General features: G+C 42.1%; 1 protein-coding gene across 1 annotated transcript in view; it reads right to left on the bottom strand.

Annotated features, from left to right (window-relative positions):
- The window catches only part of LOC144960706 (uncharacterized), a 50,881-nt gene that overhangs the window by 4,925 nt on the left and 26,011 nt on the right, over positions 1-19,945 (bottom strand). The window contains exons 14-23 of the mRNA XM_078893996.1: positions 14,355-18,079; positions 13,792-13,906; positions 12,796-12,968; positions 11,637-12,008; positions 9,606-9,944; positions 8,769-8,845; positions 7,633-7,810; positions 6,906-7,011; positions 5,933-6,188; positions 1-2,662 (exon numbers count right to left, since the gene is read on the bottom strand). The exon at positions 1-2,662 is cut by the window's left edge and continues 811 nt beyond it. Of these exons, the coding sequence (XP_078750122.1) occupies positions 1-2,662; positions 5,933-6,188; positions 6,906-7,011; positions 7,633-7,810; positions 8,769-8,845; positions 9,606-9,944; positions 11,637-12,008; positions 12,796-12,968; positions 13,792-13,906; positions 14,355-18,079 (8,003 nt within the window). The remainder of the gene's footprint in view (positions 2,663-5,932; positions 6,189-6,905; positions 7,012-7,632; positions 7,811-8,768; positions 8,846-9,605; positions 9,945-11,636; positions 12,009-12,795; positions 12,969-13,791; positions 13,907-14,354; positions 18,080-19,945) is intronic.

Raw genomic sequence — 19,945 nt, 5'->3', positions numbered from 1 at the left:
ACAACGTCCGCAACGATGACGAAGTGGTGGAATTGCTATTACTACTGGGCTCACTACCGGTGGTGCCAGCTGCCTGGGTCTCCAAAGATGATCCTCTGGTACCAAATCTACGTCCGTCGTGGAATCCAAAAGGTGAATCGTACAGTGACAAAGGTCTACAGTTTTCCGGAAGGCTTTCCGTCGAGCTGAAGTCAGACGGGTTGCAGATACTGAATGGACGAGGTGATTTGTTGCATACAAAATTCTCAGCCATCTTGTTTCTCACGGCTCCGGCCGTCGTCACAATCTTGCAGTTCATTTCCTTCTCTTCCTTGATGATTTTCCTTGTGTCGGGATTCTGCACAGACCAACGCTTTGGTGCAGACTTGGAACGCCGTGGAGCAGGGCTACTACTTTGAGCTCGTGTCCGAAGCAAAACTTTATCGTTATTTTGTCTCAATTCCACATCGTCCACTCTGTCCTCATCATTGTTAAAATTGACCACGTTCAAAGATTCCGACTGCAAGTCGTAACATTTATGTCTTCTTAATTTGACAGGAGTTGTGTCCACAGATGAATAATCCGTGTCTCTATCTTCGTAGTCTGCTACGGCTAGATTTGATTTTATATCTTTTTGGATTTCACCCTCCTCTGTTACTTCATCATTATCAATGGGTGTCTTCACCTCTTCCTCCCTGCAGTCATCGCCATCTCCACTTTTCCCATCATGCCTTGCACCGTTATTGAACTTCTCAACTGTAGAATCTCTGGATAGTGATTTCTGCCCATCCGATTTCTGATCTGACTGGCTCAAACTGGACACGTCTGATAAAGGATTGATGAACACACCCTCGTTGCTGATGATCTGAGGACTGTTGGTCGACCGATAACTACGATCATCTGTGTCGTTGCTGTTTTGAGTCCTCAGCGACGTGCCCGATTCACTGTTGATCTTTGAATCGCTGTGGAACTGATGGTGGTCTTGTTCTTCATTGTCCACCAGATCTTCTTCCTCTTTTTCATTAGTGTCTATACTGGTGCCTATCTTATCTACTTTGGCTGTAAGTTCTTCACTGTCATTATCAGTTGTATTTACCACAGCATTTGCTGTCTTATCATTTGATGTCGAAGCAGCTGATGATGAAGATGACTTTGGAAGAAGCAGACGGTCAAAGAAGGAGAGAAAACTGAATCCAGATCGTGATTTTTTAGGCTTAACTGGAGCAATAGGAGGAGTGGCTGGTGGGGGCGTGGCTACTGATGTCGGTAATGATGTGGATGGGACAGGTTTAGTGGTGCTAGCAGTTTTATTAGAGGAAGCTGTATTGTTTGCGGTAGCAGTGTTAGCGGATGATTTTTTCCCAACAGGAAGTGACTTTTTGGCAGCGCTGGTTACTGATGATTGTGAGGACGGTGGTGGTGGAATATGGCCGGAATGAGGATGAGATGATACTGATGAAGGAACGGATGATGATGGCTGTGGTTTTGGTTTGGTGATGTTGGTTGTTGTGTTGTTATTGAGTGAAGGGGGAGCATTAGAACTGGAAGACTTGACGGATGGATAGGGGAAAGCAGATGCAGATTCTTGGTTCCTGAAAATTTTCTTAGAATCACTGTCAATAATTTTATTGTCAATTTTATTATTCACATTGTTCCTATTGATGTTATTTAACTCGGACGTATTATTATTTACTTTAGTCGTCGATGTTGATGAGGTATCGACGTTTTTCAAGTTTCTAATCTCCTTCACCTCCTTCTTCAAGACTTTCTCAGAGTCTGCGGAAACCTTTGAACTTTCGCACTTGTTTTGTTGTTGTACAGCACCCCTCGACCTCGTCGTCTCTCTGTAAAATCTCACATTCTCCAGATCATTCTCTTTTTGAATCATGTCAAAAATCGACTTTATCTTAGACTTGTCACTTTTGTCAATGCCAGGAACTACCTCCCCCCCTTTATTCTTCTCTTTCATCTCTTTCTCACTGCTGTCCTTTGCGACTTCATCTTCTTCCTGAACAAAGAGATCGGCATACTTCTCCAAATCGATATTCTTAGCAGTGGAGGCTTTTCTCGCATGACCTTTGACCACAACATGGGACGAGCCGTCACTCAATTTTTCATTATTCTTACACTTTAAATCACCGACAACCTCTTCTCTCTCCGCATCTTCCAACTTTTTATGATTCGATGCGATTTCAGCCACACAGTCTTTCCCCTTCTCAGTCTCTGGTCCTTCCGTCGCCCCCAGTTTCTTCGATGTGGATGAAATATTCTTCAGGCCGTCCACATTATCCGGTTGTGGAGTATGACTACTGTTGGTATTAGGGGCAGTGATTTTAGCAGCCATGGAAGCAAATGCACTGGACAAACTGGCTTTCCATGTTGGCGTTTGGTTATTTGTTGTTGTTGTTGCTGATGTAGTAGATGGTGCTACTGCTGATGATGATGATGATGCTGTAGCAGCGTTGGAAGACATGGTGGTGGTAGTCGATGAGGTTTCAGCAGGTACCGAGTTGACTGCATCTGGATTAAGTACTGGGGCCGGAGTTTTGTGTGACGATGCAGTTGATGATGCATTCAATGTTGTTGATGATGATGGTAGTTGAGGTTGAGTTGGTGCAGGTACTGAAGCAACCATTTCTTTCTTGTTGTCGATACAAGATTTGGGGTTTTCAACAGGTGATGTCTGGAGAGATATGAAAAGGCCAATAATAAAATAAATAAGAGCTTTTATCAAGAACATTTCACCTATTATATCATCATTGATTTAACAAACTAGCAAAAGTGACATTTGCTTACTTTAATGATATATGTGACCCACCGTATCAAAGCGGTATTATGTCGGGATCCACTCAGTAAGGGAAATTGAATTCATAGCCACAAATATCCAACTTGGGTTTAATTTCTGTACGTTATGCTGGAGTATAAAGACTATTTCTTGCATTGCAAAAACTTATAAGCTCCAATTTCTCATCATTCTATCTCTAAATTCACTTTTTGGGGTCTGAATCATCCCGACATAATACCGTTTTGAGACGGAGGGTCACATATAAAATAATGTATTGTGTGGTAGTCCTTCAGAGCCATGAGGCTCGTAGTTTACCCCAGTTTCTATAGCGTGAAACAGACAATGGCAAATAATTGCTTTTACCCTTTGGGCACGACGCTGGGATTGATCTCAGTCCCCTTGATCATGAAGCGAGTGCTCTACCAACTGACCTATCAGGACCCCCTCTTGTGTTATATATATATATACTATATACATTTTTTAAAACAACCTGAAATAACTAATGTATTTGGGATTAATCATGATTTTATCACAAACTATTGTACGCAAAATCCTTCATTACTATGCACTAGTGTCAATACTTCTTTGCTGATATAGAGCTGCCAACTTGAAATTCTATAAATTTGTAGTCGTAGTTTACAAGGGAAAAGTCACTATAAATAGCATTACAAATAATAATTTGCAATCATGATGATCCACAAATGCTTCAAAGTCCTGAATATAGGATCAAAGGAAGTGATTTTCCTTTTCAACAAGATTTATTGAGTCAAAGAGACAAATGCAGTCCTGTAGCTGTAGTAGTCAAAAGTTCGTAACTCTACAAATTTTTCCTAGTACTTGGCAGGTGTGCTGATATGATAGTATGTGAATCTTATCACTTACAGTATATACATGAAATCAACAACAACAGGGAATGAGATTAGCGGAAGAGTAGCGTCCCTTGATTGGATGTCACCCATAGTCTGTGCGCACAACCAACATCACGTTCTCTCTCTAATAACTTTTCCGCCGGTGACGTCCAATCAAGGGACGCTACTCTTCCGCTAATCTCATTCCCTATATTCACAAGACTCAATGCAATCCATAATGCTTCATTTGTTTACCCTAGCAAGCCACTTGCATCATTTCAAATGTATTCATGGCCTAGCACCACAATATCTGATGTGTCATTGATTAGCAATGACTATCCCGCACAAATCTTTGGGCCTCTTTTTCGCTCACGAAGTGCCCAAATTCGCGACAAAATAATATGGGACGAAGCCGTTTTGTATATGCTATTTTGAAAAATTAATTACCAAGCTTTTTATCAATAAATATGTCTGAAATTTGGCACAAAATTAGTAAAGGTATGACATATTTGAAACTGCATAACTTTTTTATTTATGAATGGATTTTCAAAATTCAAATAGATTTTTACTCAGTGGAGATAGGGCTTTGATTTAAACGTAGCATTCCTCCACAAAAATAGGGAAAAAAATGTTCATAGTCATTGCTACATTGATATTGAAGTGCTGACCACCGCGGGCTCTCCACTCCTTGGAAGTGTGTATGTAACCAGATCTGGTCAGAGGACTGGTAATGAATAGGTTGCAAATTGAATCATAAGGTGGCATAACTATTTTAGTAGCAGGATATTTTGGCAGAATCTTAGGATTAGATCATCTGATGTGTCATCGATATTGAACCTTGGGCTCTCCACTCCTTGGAAGTGTGTATGTAACCAGTTGAATCATAAGGTGGCATAACTATTTTAGTAGCTGGATGTTTAGGCAGAATCTTAGGATTAGATCATCTAATGTGTCATCGATATTGAAGTAATGACCATCTCGGGCTCTCCACTCCTTGGAAGTGTGTATGTAACCAGTTCCCTTCAGAGGACTCATAATGAATAGATTGCAAATTGAATCATAAGGTGGCATAACTATTTTAGTAACAGGATGTATATGGGCAGATTCTTAGGATTACGGGACATAAAAAGAGCGAGGATGGATGATATTTATTGACGACCAGCATAATTTTTAAACTAGAATATAAGATGCCATCACTCTGAAACCATAAGATCAATTTACACCAGGTATGCATTCAGTCCTCCAGAGGAGTTGGTTTTAGACTTCCAATGAGATTGGAACCAGTTTTTTTGTCATCACACTTTTGTTCCCAATTGTCAGACATTCTACAAGTCTGAATAAGAGATATTATCAAACTGGTTTTTTATTTATTTTTATTTTTTAAGGGTTTTACGGCGCTTGCAACACATTAAGGTCATATCAGCGCCAGTAAAAAGGAAGCGAATGGGATAATTAAAAGTTCTAGAATTACAATTAAAGCGCAAAAGAAAAGGTAAGACAAAGTGGAACGGGTTCAAATAGGGAACAGATGTAAATTCCAAGAGCACACCTTCAAAGTACTTAGTTTGAGATCACCTAAAAGTCTCATCCAGACACAAGCACAGGTCCCAACTAAGAGGAATACACTCAAATGTTTACCAATCATATAATATAATATGTAAACTAAACATAATACAATGCATAACAGAGAGATGATTTACAAGGAAAAAAATATCATCTCCCAAAACTATAACTATACATTCGACTGTTTCCCTCCCAGTCAAGGAACTCCGGCAAGGATCAGGACAAAACTAAGTAATCTCATTCCAAGACAATGACAGGAAACAATTGGAAAACAGGTATGGGGGGATAGAAGACACAGCATGTACCTCCCTGCCCCCTATGGGAGGTCAGGATCCCCACCCAGTATCAAACTGGTTGGCAAGCCTGTAATAATTCCAGTCCTTTGCTAACCTGGGGAATCCCAATAGATCAGGTGGTAGGTAGGGCAATCACTTCACACAAAGGGATCGAGGTCGATCCCGAATGAAGTCAAGATTTTTATCTACCCCCTCCCTCCCACCCCCACCCCTGTCCACACATAAATCTGAATAAGAAAAAAATGCTCATTGAATCGTAACGGATGTGCCGAGTTTCCTAAAGCATAGCGGCCAACTGTGTCTGTTCGATCTGGCGGAAAGTACTTTGCAATAAACCGGCGTCCAATCCAAAGGGTAGCAGGCAATTGCTTTATTCAGTTTCACGTTATAGAAACCGGGATAAACTCCGGCTCCATGAGCCTCTCACGGCTCTCAAGGACCACTGTTAACTTTCTACTAACCTGAGTATTTTCAAAACTGCTAATGCTGGTTGTCATGGCGATGAAGCTCTCGCTCATGACGAGTGTGCTGATTGGTCCAAAGTCAATCTGGAAAGGCAAAACGGCCAGCGGCTGCAGGGCTATCATCAAGCTGTTGAAGGACTGCTCCAAAACACCCTTGAGAGAAGCACGTAGACAGGCGTCTTCATGATACACCCTTGACACCAGGCTGTCCTTGGTCCGGACGTAAGCCAACCAGAAATCTAACAGGCGGAGACTGGGAACGGAGAGAGAAAAAAAAGGTTTCTATCACTATTCTCTCACTATCTGCAGGTGTAAAATGAGTACAATAGTCACACACTCCCCAGCCAGGCGAAGTTGTCGTACCAGTAAGGTCATGGGTTTGAGCTGCCACGAAATTTCTATTCTCTATTGTCTTCTGGCACTTTCTTACTCACTTCATTTCTTGTTATTACCCTGGAAAAAACACACACTTAAATACATAGCTGCCAACTTTTCAAAATTCAAAAACGTATTATTATACGCGGTGCGGCGCTGATGCCCAATTCATGTCTTAAAATGGCATATTTATTAATTTACTTAAGTACTAGAATGGTCAGAACTGTAATACTAAGAGAAGCTTACCTTTATCATCATACTGGGTAGGCATAAAGGATGGGGAGGTGGTGACAGAAAAAATTACTGATAATTTTATCAGATTTTCTTCTTTTTTTTCTTTTTTTTTCTGGATTTTTTTTCTGTTTCTGGGTTGGCCAAATCGTACGATTTTATCGTACTGGTTGGCAGCTATGCTTAAAAATTTGTCATGAACACTTGCTCTTTAAATACCGATTTATTTAAATGACCCACATCTTTGCAAAAACTCTCAAACCAAAGACTTCAATTCAAGCCAATTAACTTTTATGGTCCCGATGTGTTGGACATAAGGCACAACAGTACTGTGCTGTTATTACTTGTTTTGCAGTGTACTTACTTGAGTAAGCCAGCCACAAAGGCATAGAATCTGTGCTTGGATGACGTCATGGCTTGTGCGTGTCGGAGACCCTGGGCCAATTCATGCAAGGGACGTGTGTAAGGACCTGGAGGGAAAAGACAAAGCAGGTCAAATACGCAGTTTATCCTTGAACAAAGTTGGGATGGTTTTAGTGCTTGAATGTCAACCTCTTGAAGACCTGAGATGCACATTCCTCCCTCCACCAAATCCAAGCATCAGTAACACACTTTATAGTCACCTGGAACAACTGCAAAAGACGTCTAACTTCTACGTCATGGCACAAGACCGAAGGGCTAGAGCTCAGGTGGTCGCTGGTTCGGATAAGTAAGTAAGTGGTAGAAATAGAGTAGTAGTAGTAGTAGTAGTAGTAGTAGTAGTAGTAGTAGTAGTAGTAGTAGTAGTAGTAGTAGTAGTAGTAGTAGTAGTACTAGTAGTAGTAGTGATACTAGCAATAGTGTTAGTAATAGTGGTAGTGGTGGTGGTGGTGGTAGTAGTTGAAGACATCATTGTCATCATAATTTAAGTAGTAGAGTACTATTATTAATAATAATAATAATCTTCATCATCATCACCATTCATCACCATCACCATCATCATCATCACCTCCATCATCGTCACCATCACCATTCATCATCATCATTATCATCATCATCATCATCATCATCATCACCTCCACCGTCATCACCATCGTCATCGTTATTCTCACCCAACTCTGACGACATCTCTGCAACTCTCCAAGGAGTGAGCCTGACTTTCCCAAAAATGTGCACTCCAGCCTCGTGATCCCGCAGACCATGGGAGACCACTCTCTCCACCGCTGGGCACAACTCACAATAGACTAGAGCTGCAACTTCGGGACTGTCCAAGGAACTTCCTAGTCGGAGCTGATCGAAAGAAAAAGTTTTCAAATTATTTTTTGAATGGAAGAAAATAAGAAGGAAAACAATTAATAAAGTATCTTTTATTAAAAAATTAATTAAAACTCGAGTATTTATATAGTTGCAATATCCAGCGTCGCTCAGCGGTACGGTCTTTGCTTCGTACCTGAAAAGTACTGTTTGAGTACCTGCTGCACTGTGTGGCCTTGAGCAAGTCACCTCACCCTCGCATCCTTTTCCAAGGACTCAACTATGCACTGCTCAGAGCAGGATTCAAACCTTGGACCTTCCAGTACAAAGCCAAGTGTTGACCCACAAGACCATAGACCATAGCCGCATGTTTTATAAACCTAGCCATTCAGTTACAGCCCTGCCTCTATCATGAATATATAAACGGCTATGTGGTCTTGTGGTATGACACTCGCTTTCGGATCGGATGGTCTGGTGTTTGAGCACGCTCGGCGCATAGTTGAGTCCTTGGAAAAGGCTCTTTACTCACATTATCTCACTGTACTCTGATGTAAAAATGAGTACCTGGCCCGTTTACAGAGTTGTCTTTGTCCGAAAAAATTGTAATATTGCCTAACAGGCGTCATGTCACATCCTACATGATACGTGTTGCAATAGGATTCAGTAGTCTGATGTCACACAGCCCGGCAACGGCGGACATCTTGGTTGTAAACAAAGAAAATCACTACTTTTTATTCTTCATGCTGGCTAGAAATTTCATTCCCTTTTCATATGCCTTGTGATCAGAATGTGTAAAAGTCAAAACATGATCAAATTTATGTTGTTTTTTTTTCCTCTGGAAACGCTTTTATGCTCGCCGGAGAAATATTTTGTACGGGCGTCCGCCATTGTTCCGATAGTTTAGAGCCAGTGTTACTAAGTTACCATGCGTCATTAGGAAGGAAGTGACTAAACGACTGTTGAAGAGTATTGGAATTACTTCTCATTCTCTCACCTTTTCAAACGGATCTTTGGCCTGGGCAAAGTGTTGCAGCAATGACTCACATGCATGAGCAACACCCCTTAGAAGAGCTGGAATGGAGTAAGTAAATAATACAAAATGAAAAATAAAAAGACATGCCAGATGAATGTTATTAACATAACTGAACTCAGGAAGTAGACCTGGGGGGGAGGCCAAGAAATAGTTGACGTATAGATGTGCGGCTATGTGGTCTAGTGGTATGACACTCGCTTTCGGATCGGAAGGTCCAGGGTTCGAGCCTCGCGCTCAGCGCATAGTTGAGTCCTTGGAGAAGGCTCTTTACTCACATTCTCTCACCGTACTCAGGTGTAAAACGAGTACCTGGCCGTCAACAGCGTTGTCTCTGTCCGGAAAAAAATTGTAATATCGCCTGACAGGCATTAAGTCCCGTCCGACATGTTAAATGTTGCTGTTGACCATGGACCCCTTGTAAAGCGCTTTGAGCACATTTAGTGGATATTGCGCTATATAAAGCTCCATTTTTTAAAATCATTTTTTCTTTGAAGAAGAAGCATGGTGGAGGAAGCAAGGATAGGCGGTTACACATGAAAGCAGGTTCTCAAATTTCATACTTTTTCAACTTGACTAGCTGTAAAAAATATTTAGAAGTGAAATTAAGCTTTGATATTTCCCGAAGATGTACAAAAGGGGTTGATTTAATCATTTATGAACAAGAATTCATTTTTGATTTTAAAAAATTGACCTTCTAACTAAACTTGGCAATATCTCAGTTCAAACCTTTTCACCATCCTACTGATTATGTTATTCACTGTATATAACATAATATGTGAAATCAACGTCAACACAAACCTAGATTGCTGTTCTCCATAAGCGTGGCACTGCCATCTGTTACAGTTCCTCCAACGACTCCCCCACTCTCGGAACCAGAGGTCGAAACGACAAACTCCATCCTGGCCGCCGACTCGTCCTGTGACGACGTGGTAAGTGATGCGGTAGTGGTGGCTGTCGATGACGGCGATGGAGATGATGCGGTGGCTGAGGTGGTTTTGGTGGTCGTGGTGGTGGTTCCACCATGACCATTTGTGTCGATGGTGAGTTTGGAATTAGCAGCAGAGGTATTTGTGGTTCCGTTGTTGTTGGTGGTAGTGCCGGACGATGACTTTGACCGGGAACAGTTTGATTTCTTGTCTGAGTAGATTTTGGGTGGAGGGGGGAGGGGAGTTTTAAAAAAAGATTAATGGATATATATTATTCAGATACTTTAAACCCTATTTTGTACAGATCTCACTCTGCTTTTACGACTAATGCATGTCGTGCAATATTAATACACTTGCCTTTTATTCTTATGAGAAATAGGGGGGGGGGGGTCACGATAGCTCATTTGGTAGAGCAATCGCTTCACATGCGAAGGGGCCAAAATCGATCCCTAGTCCACCCAGCAATGATTGGGTAGCTGGCCAGCTGGGTCTGGCAGAAAGTACTTTGCGACAAAACCAGAATCCTATCCAAAGGGTAGCAAGCAATGACTATTTGTCTGCTTCATGCTATAGAATCTGGGATAAACTCCGGTTCCAAGGGCTGAATGGCTACGAAAGATTGCATACTTACTGTCTGTCCTATGTTTGTTTTTATGCTATCTTTATATATAACGGGCGGGGGGGCGATGTGGCCGAGTGATTAAGGCATTGCACTGTGACCCGGAAGGTCCCGGGTTCGAGCCCCGCTTCAGGCACTTTCGTGTTTTTCCTTGAGCAAGATTATTAACCCCCAATTTGCTCACTTGGACAACATGGGTGATTCCTGTTGACATCAGACATCTTGTTTGATGAATTATCTATATTTCTTCGTGGAATGCCTAGGCAACGATGTCTTATGATGTCGTGGCGGGAAGGGCATAATTTTTTTGGGTTTTTTTTTTTTTATATATATCTTAAACCATTATAAACCCTTGATTTTTCCTACCTTTCTTCATTTCATTTGGGGGTCCCGACAGCTCAGTTGGTAGAGCACTCATTTCACACGCAAAGGGACAGAGATCGATCCTGGGTGCAGTTGAGATTTCTTTCTTTCTGACCTTCCCCCCCCCCCCCTGTCCACCCAGCAATGAATGGGTAGCTGAATCTAATAGAATTGGCAGAAAAAGTACTTTGCAATAGACCTGCATCCTATCCAAAGGATAGCAAGCAATTGCTATTTGTCTGCTTCATGTTATAGAATCTGGGATAAACTCTGGCTCCAAAGGCTGAATGGCTGCGAAAGATTACATACTTACTGTCCTGTGCTATGTTTGTTTTTATGCTATCTTTATATATAACTTATACCATTAACCCTTGATTTTTCCTACCTTTCTTCATTTCATTTGGGGGTCCCGACAGCTCAGTTGGTAGAGCACTCGCATCACACGCAAAGGGACCGAGATCGATCCTGGGTGCAGTTGACATTTCTTTCTGACCTTCCCCCCCCCCCCCCCCCCCTGTCCACCCAGCAATGAATGGGTAGCTGAATCTAATAGAATTGGCAGAAAAAGTACTTTGCAATAGACCTGCATCCTATCCAAAGGATAGCAAGCAATTGTTATTGTCTAGTTCACGCTATAGAAACGGTGATAAACTCGATCCAGCTCCATGAGCCTGATGGCTCTGAAGGACTGCCTTTTTTTCTTTTCTTTTTTTTTTTCTTCATTTCGACCACTCCTCCTTTCAAACGCAGAGTAATCACCTCTCCGTCCATCTCAATCTCCTCCACTTCTTTCTCAACGCTCCTCCCTCCTCCTCCTCCTCCTCCTCCTCCATCTCTACTTTATCCTCCGTCTTTCCTCTTCCTCCTCGGGGAAGTCGATATCTTTTTTTCTTCTTTTTTTTCTTCATTTCGACCACTTACCTTTCAAACGTAGAGTAATCACCTCTCCGTCCATCTCAATCTCCTCCACTTCTTTCTCAACGCTCCTCCCTCCTCCTCCGTCTCTACTTTTTCCTCCGTCTTTCCTCTTCCTCCTCGGGGAAGCCGATATCTTCAGGGAACACTGGGGAGAATGGAACGACACCTCGGAGGCAAAGCTGACTCGCTTGTTGGATCGGGTTGACTCCTCGCTGGTGCACAGGGACGTTGAGGTAGACGTGGAACACGTGGACGATGAGGTGGACTGACTTCGGCTACACTTGGACGCTGCTTTCGTTGACCTGACTTGGTGGCTTTCCCCATTCTGGGTACTCAAAACTGCGGATCCTTTCCCAAAAGTCCTTTTCGACACATCTGAAAAAGGAAAAAGATTTGAGCTTTTAAACATAGCTCAAAATCCACTGCACGTGCTCAAAGCACTTTACAAAGGGTCCCTAGCCAATAGCAACACTTAACATGTGAAACGGGACATGACGCCTGTTAGGCAGCAATGTCACTACCATATTATCTCATTCATCTGTAGTGTTTCATTCGTCATGTTTCGTTGATAAAGGGGAAACCCGAAACATTCATTTGATCTGTTCATGTAATAAAATCAAAGCTTACATTCAATTTCATGTTATTTATTTCTTCGAGTTTCGAGCAGCAACGTTTACATTATAAATAAATTAGATTATTATCATTATCCTCTAGTTCAAAACAAAAGTTGTGTTGGTTTTCACAAAACTTAGGGTTTTTGGGGGTTTTTCTTCTGTGAGAGTATATCATGGTCCCCTTTGAAATTTAAAACTTTTAAAAAAACTTGAGCTTTTATATAGCGTAATATCCACTAAACGTGCTCAAAGCGCTTTACAAGGGGTCCCTGGCCAACAGCAACACATAACATGTAGGACGAGACATGACACCAGTCAGGCGATATTACAATTTTTTGGGACAGAGACAACGCTGTTAACGACCAGGTACTCATTTTACACCTGAATACGGTGAGAGAATGTGAGTAAAGAGCCTTCTCCAAGGACTCAACTATGCGTCGAGTGAGGCTCGAACCCAGGACCTTCCGATCTGAAAGCGAGTGTCATACCACAAGACCACATAGTCGCGGTCGATATTAGGGATTCTTGGCCAATCACAGTTAACTGACCTCGAAGTCCATAGTTGGTTGTATCCACGTGAAGGGCCGTGGTGGTGGTCACATCGGGGAAGGCATCCTCCTGGACCAGGACAGGGTTGTTCCCATCGCAGGCAATAGAGTATCGGTTCTTGGCCGAGGTGGCCGCCAGGCGGGGAGGTTTGGCTGGGCCATCCTGAAGGAGACTGTAGTGGTGTGTGTGTTTGGGGGGGGGGGGAGACAATAGATATAGAATTTCAATAAGATATTTCAAAAATCTAATTACTAAGATTGAATACATATCAAATTAAGAAATTAAGGAGCAGGCACAGGTGAGAAAGAAAAATGCAAGAAAAAAAAACATCCCAAAAAATACCCAACAAGGTAGACTGATCTTTTGGGGTGGTTTTTTTTTTCTTATATTTTTCTTTCTTGCTTTGTCTGGCACCTTTCATACCATTTGTTCACTTCTTTAAGATAAAGGAAAGAAAATTCAGAGCCATAAAAAAAAAAAAAAAAAAAGGTACGTAACTACCTCTGTGTAGAGAATTCTTAACGGATAAAAATCAATCTTGAATGTAATAAAACTCTTGAGGCCTGTTTTAGAACATGCTTTTATATACTCATCCATCCATCCATCCATCCATCCCTCGATCTTTCATCCATCCACTCATCCATCAACCCATCTATACTTCTATATACACATCCACCCATCTCTCCGTAAATCCACCCATCAATCCATCCATCCATCAATCCATCTACACATCCACCCAACCATTCCCCAATCCATCCATCCATTCATCCGTCCACTAACCCATCCATCCATCCATCCGTCCATCCATCCACCCAGCTATCTATCAGCCCATATTCACCCATCCATCCACCAATCCATCCATCCATCCATCCACCCAGCTATCCAACCACCCATATTCACCCATCCATTCATCCATCCACCCATATCCAATCCATCAACCATCCATCCAACCATCCATATCCATCCATCCCACCACTAAATGTCATATCACTTACCCAGATCTGTTTTTCCTCAGACAAGACTTGAGAGGTTTTCTCTCCTGCAGCCACAGATGGTATTTCATCAACAGCTCCTCATCAATCTCTTCATAATGCTGGTGTTGGAAGTTGCCTGAAAGATGACAGAAAGTATAGAATAATAATGAATATATCAACATCGTACGGACGTCATGTCTCGTCCGACATGTTAAGTGTTACTGCTGGCTTGGAACCTCCTGTAAAGTGCTTTGAGCATGTTTGGTGGGTATTGCACTATATAAACTCTCAAGTTGTTTTGTGTGTGTGTGAGGGGGGGGGGGGGGGGGAGGATGTTAACTTTTAAAAATTTTGTTTCTTTAATTATTTTAAAATTGACAGCTTCCAAAAGAACTATCAAAACGGAACATTCGGACTCAAATACCCTCTTCAGCCATCAATCAAAAACAAACACTTCACATATAAAAAGTCTTAACATCCAAAAAATAAAACTGACTTTCATTATAAAACACTTTTCCATATCAATATTGTGTCTAAAACCTCTATGTCGTGTAAGAAAAAATAAAAAAATAAACCACACTCACCATTGCAACGGTTGTGGTGGTGTGTCATCCCATCGGCATAGGAAGATTCCGTCGATGACGTTGTCAAATTGCCCGAAGACTCCTCCTTCAGAGCATACAAATCTGCAAAGTTAAACGCCGTCCCTGTACTCCACCTTCGGTGAACAGCAGCAGCGACAGCAGCAGCAGCAGAGGTTGCATCATTGTTACCACCACCGATGTTAAAGTTTTCCTTTTGCTGTTGCCGTTGTTGTTGTTGTTGTTGTTGTTGTTTATCTTTCAACCTCTGTCCAAGAGTTTCATTGTCGTCCATTTTCCCTGCAGCGGCAGCAGCAGCAGCGACTGACAACGTTACTCCCCCTGTCTGAATTCTATTCGGACTCGCTGACATAGCCGGATAAGCCTCGTCAACGGACCGACGACGTCGAGGTAGAGCCGAGGTCGTCGTCGTTGAAATAACTCCTGACAATTTGGATGATGAACCTGATGAAATTCTATTTTCCTTGTTCATGATGTCCTTAGCACAACTTTTTCCTTGACTGTTTCTCACCACACCGTTTTCATTTTCATCTTGTCTGTCATGGTCACAATCGACTCCTCCTCCCTCTTGTAATTTCTTTTTGGCCATCAAGGCCAACCCACTGCCCGATCCACCCATATTGGCCAAGTTACCGAAACCATTTTTCAGCTTCTTGATCCTGTGGTGGTGGTGATGGTTGTTGTTGTTGTTGTTGTTGTTGTTGTGGTTGCTGAGAAGACTAACGGGATTATCAATCTGCATTTCGTATTGAGGCACATTCCCATTAATTCCTCCACCACCGCTACTACAACCACTACTGCAGCCGCTACAACCATCTTCCTCTTCTGTTGCCGTGGTAACCGTGGTATCGCTCCCTTCTCCGCTGCTCCCTTCCTGTCCTCGACTCAAACAGCCATCGTTTTCTTCCCCTTCGTCCTCATCATTATTTTTGATAACGGTCAATTCCTCATCATCCTCATGGTCACCCTCATTCTTCGTGTCTTCAGCATTGTTACAATCCAAATGAGGCGGTTGGAACAGAATCCTCTCCAAATCCGTGGATATATCCGGCAATCCGCGTCCATCAATAATATCGATATTCAGCAGATGCTCCAGTTCATCCTCTCCACAATAGTGGCCCGCAGTGGAATGGGTGTGACTTTCTCCACCACAGCTCGCATTCCCATGTTGTTGTTGCTGTTCTCGGACACAGCAGCAATCTCCACAACCTCTCGCCTGACCATTGCAGTGATCAAAATCATTCACTTCCTGTTGTTCCACTCCCATCTCTTCTCCCATGCAATTACAATTCTCGCACACTCGATCGTCCTCCATATCATCATGTCCAACCTCGGCGTATTTGTCATCATTGAGCCCTCCTGCTACTGCCTTCTTTTCAACAACTGCATTCGTATCGCGTCCACTGTTCAAATCCTGCTTGCTTTTACTAATTCTCTCCCTTTCCAACTTCTTCTTGGGAGAACCAGACGGAGAGGGTGACCCGTTTAATGCTGATGTTGGCGGTGAAGAAGAAGACGATGATGATGATGATGAAGGAGTCCGTGGAACGCTTCGTGACTTCCTGTCACTCTGCAAAGAATTTAGATTATTACTGGATTTCACGGGGGATCTAAGTTTTGAATCAACTGATTTGGATTTGACTGGACTGAGTTTTCTCCCAGAGGGGGAGAGAGGGGTGGTGTTACGAAGACCGTTACTAGGCAAACTTTGTCGTTTGCTGTTGAGATCTCTGTCTTTTTTGTTACTGGTGTTGTTGAGTTTAGCAGAGGACACAGGGGTAGGATTGTTGGCGCTGGATGCCGGTTTGGAAACTGTTCCAAGACTGTTTGATTTGTTGATGGGTACGGGAATTCTGCCCCGGCGAGTCGGACTGGATTTCTCAGAGGTTGGAGTGGTCAAAGGAGATGAGGAGGCTGAGCCCCTTCTGCCAGTGGCAATGGGGAGTCTTGTGAGCAGAGGTGGTGCTTGCCTGGGTGGTGGAGGTGGTATAGACTTTCTGGTAGTGGTATTGTCGTTGTTGTTGGATGAGGATGAGGATGAGGATGATGCTGTAGTGGTGGCAGTGGGTGAGGAGTGGCTCGGACTACTGGTATTGGTGTGGGTGGGACTGGGGTTGACTATGTACTTCCCACTTGTGCTACTTGTTTTGGTCTTGATTTTGGATCCCCCTCGACTGCTAGATTTATTTTTGTAACCACCGCTAACAGCCGCATTGGTGGCTGTGGTGGTTGGCGTGGACGAAGATGTTGTGGAGGAAAGAGATGATGGGTTGGTAGTTGTAGAATCCGCATCATCGTCAACATCTTCTTCTCCAAGCTTATCTTTGTCATCTATAACATCACCCTGATCTTCGTTCCCCCTACTCGCATTGCTATAATTACGTCTTGGCGATGATGAGCTGTGATTTTCTAACAAGTGTCCAGCATGCTGTTGTTGCTGATGGTGGTGATGATAAAGATAATTATTATAACGAGTCAACCTTCCACTTTCTCTCCCACAGCAATCCTCTATTTGATGATTAACATTTCTCATCCTCTTCTGCTGAATGATGGCATCAGAGCTCAACGACCTCGGATGTCTCTGACACTGACCCGTGTCTCGTTCTCCCTTTTCTTGAATTCTTTCGACCAATCGAGACCCACAAGATTTTGATTTCTTTGGAGAGGTTGACAAAGACGGTGAAGGTGAGGAGTGCAAGCTAGCCACGGGAAATTTAGACGGAGAGCTCTGGGACCTTTGCGATGAGCAAACACAACGGTTTTTGGTGGGGGTTTGATTATTGGGAGGGAGACCTGAAGATCTGCTACTGCAGCAACTGTTGACAGACCTCACTGAGCAGGAAGTAGATCGTGGTCCGTAGGAAGTAGAAGATGAACAATAGCCAGCTCCAACAGGTTGAGCATTGGAGGATACGGCTGATGAACAATTTGAATTGGAGTTAGAATGGGCTACAAAAACGGGGCTCAGAATGATTGGAATTTTCACAGGATCAAACAGAGATGAATCGGGGCTATCCGGTCTCGGATCCTGTTGGCTGGTTGGTCCTTTGCTTCCTGTTTTCGATGGAGTAGATCCTCTGGACAGGAATTCAAGATCAGGGAGAGATCGATGAGTGTAGTAAGACGTCTGACCAAATCTCATCGGAGACAGACTGACTGTACGGAACATTTCGGATTTTCTAGCGGCGAGTCCAATCTGTTTGCAATCATTGGCCGATGCGGCTCTGTGGATGATGGGAGAGGAAGCAGAGGATACAACCCCTCCTCTGCTGTTGACAATTCGATTCCGTCTAATACTCTGATCTCTTTCAGATAAATTCTCGGTACAACTGTCCCTGTTTCTTGCTGTTGTCCTCCCTCTATCATCGTCGCACTTCTTAGAACAGTCATGGCAGTCATCATCATCATCATCATTACCATCATCCATCGTTATGGCTGCTACTCTGTTAATTCTGTTAACACTGCCACAGTTAAATCCTTCCTTTGAGTTCAAACCATTTTGATTCTGTCCCTCTTCACCATCGTCCACCGCCTGTCCTTCAGCTATGCGGTATCTCTCGCAGACTTCCTCCAATAGAGAAAATAGGTCTTTCTCTGGAGTGTACGGTGACGTCTGCTGCTCCTGATGGGTTGATGGAAAATGGCCACCACCACTTCCTCCATTCCCCACATCCTCTAAAGACGTTTGAAGTCCAAAGTCTTGAGTTCTGGAGAGAGAAAAAAGAAACAACATTTTAATTTTTTTTTCAAAAACAAGTCTAGAGAATTTATGGGGGAAAAAAAATCAAAAATAAAAACAATCTTGATAGTAACGTGTGTAAAGTAGAAATCACACACACACACACACACACACACACACACACACACACACACACACACACATTTCAAACCTTTCAACAGTGTATAACAAAGACCAAAACAAGTGAATTGCATTTATTATAATAATAATAATAAGAAGAAGAAGAAGAAGAAGAAGAAGAAGAAGAAGAAGAAGAAGAAGAAGAAGAAGAAGAAGAAGAAGAAGAAGAAGAAGAAGAAGAAGAAGAAGAAGAAGAAGAAGAGAAGAGAAGAAGAAGAAAGAAGAAGAAGAAGAAGAAGAAGAAGAAGAAGAAGAAGAAGAGAAGAAAGAAGAAGAAGAAGAAGAAGAAGAAGAAGAAGAAAGAAGAAGAAGAAGAAGAAGAAGAAGGAAGAAGAAGAAGAAGAAGAGAAGAAAGAAGAAGAAGAAGAAGAAGAAGAAGAAGAAGAAGAAGAAGAAGAAGAAGAAGAAGAAGAGAAGAAGAAGAAGAAGAAGAAGAAGAAGAAGAGAAGAAGAAGAAGAAGAAGAAGAAGAAGAAGAAGAAGAAGAAGAAGAAGAAGAAGAGAGAAGAAGAAGAAGAAGAAGAAGAAGAAGAGAAGAAGAAGAAGAAGAAGAAGAAGAAGAAGAAGAAGAAGAAGAAGAGAAGAAGAAGAAGAAGAAGAAGAAGAAGAAGAAGAAGAAGAAGAAGAAGAAGAAGAAGAAGAAGAAGAAGAAGAAGAAGAAGAAGAGAAGAAGAAGAAGAAGAAGAAGAAGAAGAAGAAGAAGAAGAAGAAAGAAGAAGAAGAAGAAGAAGAAGAAGAAGAAGAAGAAGAAGAGAAGAAGAAGAAGAAGAAGAAGAAGAGAAGAAGAAGAAGAAGAAGAAGAAGAAGAAGAAGAAGAAGAAGAAGAAGAAGAAGAAGAAGAAGAAGAAGAGAAGAAGAAGAAGAAGAAGAAGAAGAAGAAGAAGAAGAAGAAGAAGAGAAGAAGAAGAAGAAGAAGAAGAAGAAGAAGAAGAAGAAGAAGAAGAAGAAGAAGAAGAAGAAGAAGAAGAAGAAGAAGAAGAAGAAAGAAGAAGAAGAAGAAGGAAGAGAGAAGAAGAAGAAGAAGAAGAAGAAGAAGAAGAAGAAGAAGAAGAAGAAGAAGAAGAGAAGAAGAAGAAGAAGAAGAAGAAGAAGAAGAAGAAGAAGAGAAGAAGAAGAAGAAGAAGAAGAAGAAGAAGAAAGAAGAAGAAGAAGAAGAAGAAAGAAGAAGAGAGAAGAAGAAGAAGAAGAAGAAGGAAGAAGAAGAAGAAAGAAGAAGAAGAAGAGAAGAAGAAGAAGAAGAAGAAGAGAAGAAGAAGAAGAAGAAGAAGAAGAGAAGAAGAAGAAGAAGAAGAAGAAGAAAGAAGAAGAAGAAGAAGAAGAAGAAGAAGAAGAAGAAGAAGAGAGAAGAAGAAGAAGAAGAAGAGAGAAGAAGAAGAAGAAGAAGAAGAAGAAGAAGAAGAAGAAGAAGAAGAAGAAGAGAAGAAGAAGAAGAAGAAGAAGAAGAAGAAGAAGAAGAAGAAGAAAAGAAGAAGAAGAAGAAGAAGAAGAAGAAGGGAAGAAGAAGAAGAAGAAGAAGAAGAAGAAGAAGAAGAAGAAGAAGAAGAAGAAGAAGAAGAAGAAGAAGAAGAAGAAGAAGAAGAAGAAGAAGAAGAAGAAGAAGAAGAAGAAGAAGAAGAAGAAGAAGAAGAAGAAGAAGAAGAAGAAGAAGAAGAAGAGAAGAAGAAGAAGAAGAAGAAGAGAGAAGAAGAAGAAGAAGAAGAAGAAGAAGAAGAAGA

This window comes from Berghia stephanieae, chromosome 15 (genome assembly GCF_034508935.2).
Source record: "Berghia stephanieae isolate SIO BIC M18660-M18661 chromosome 15, UCSD_Bste_1.3, whole genome shotgun sequence".
Taxonomy (NCBI): Eukaryota; Metazoa; Mollusca; class Gastropoda; order Nudibranchia; family Aeolidiidae; genus Berghia; species Berghia stephanieae.
The sequence above is the reverse complement of the archived record's forward strand: the minus strand, read 5'-3'. Positions and strand labels throughout refer to the sequence as shown.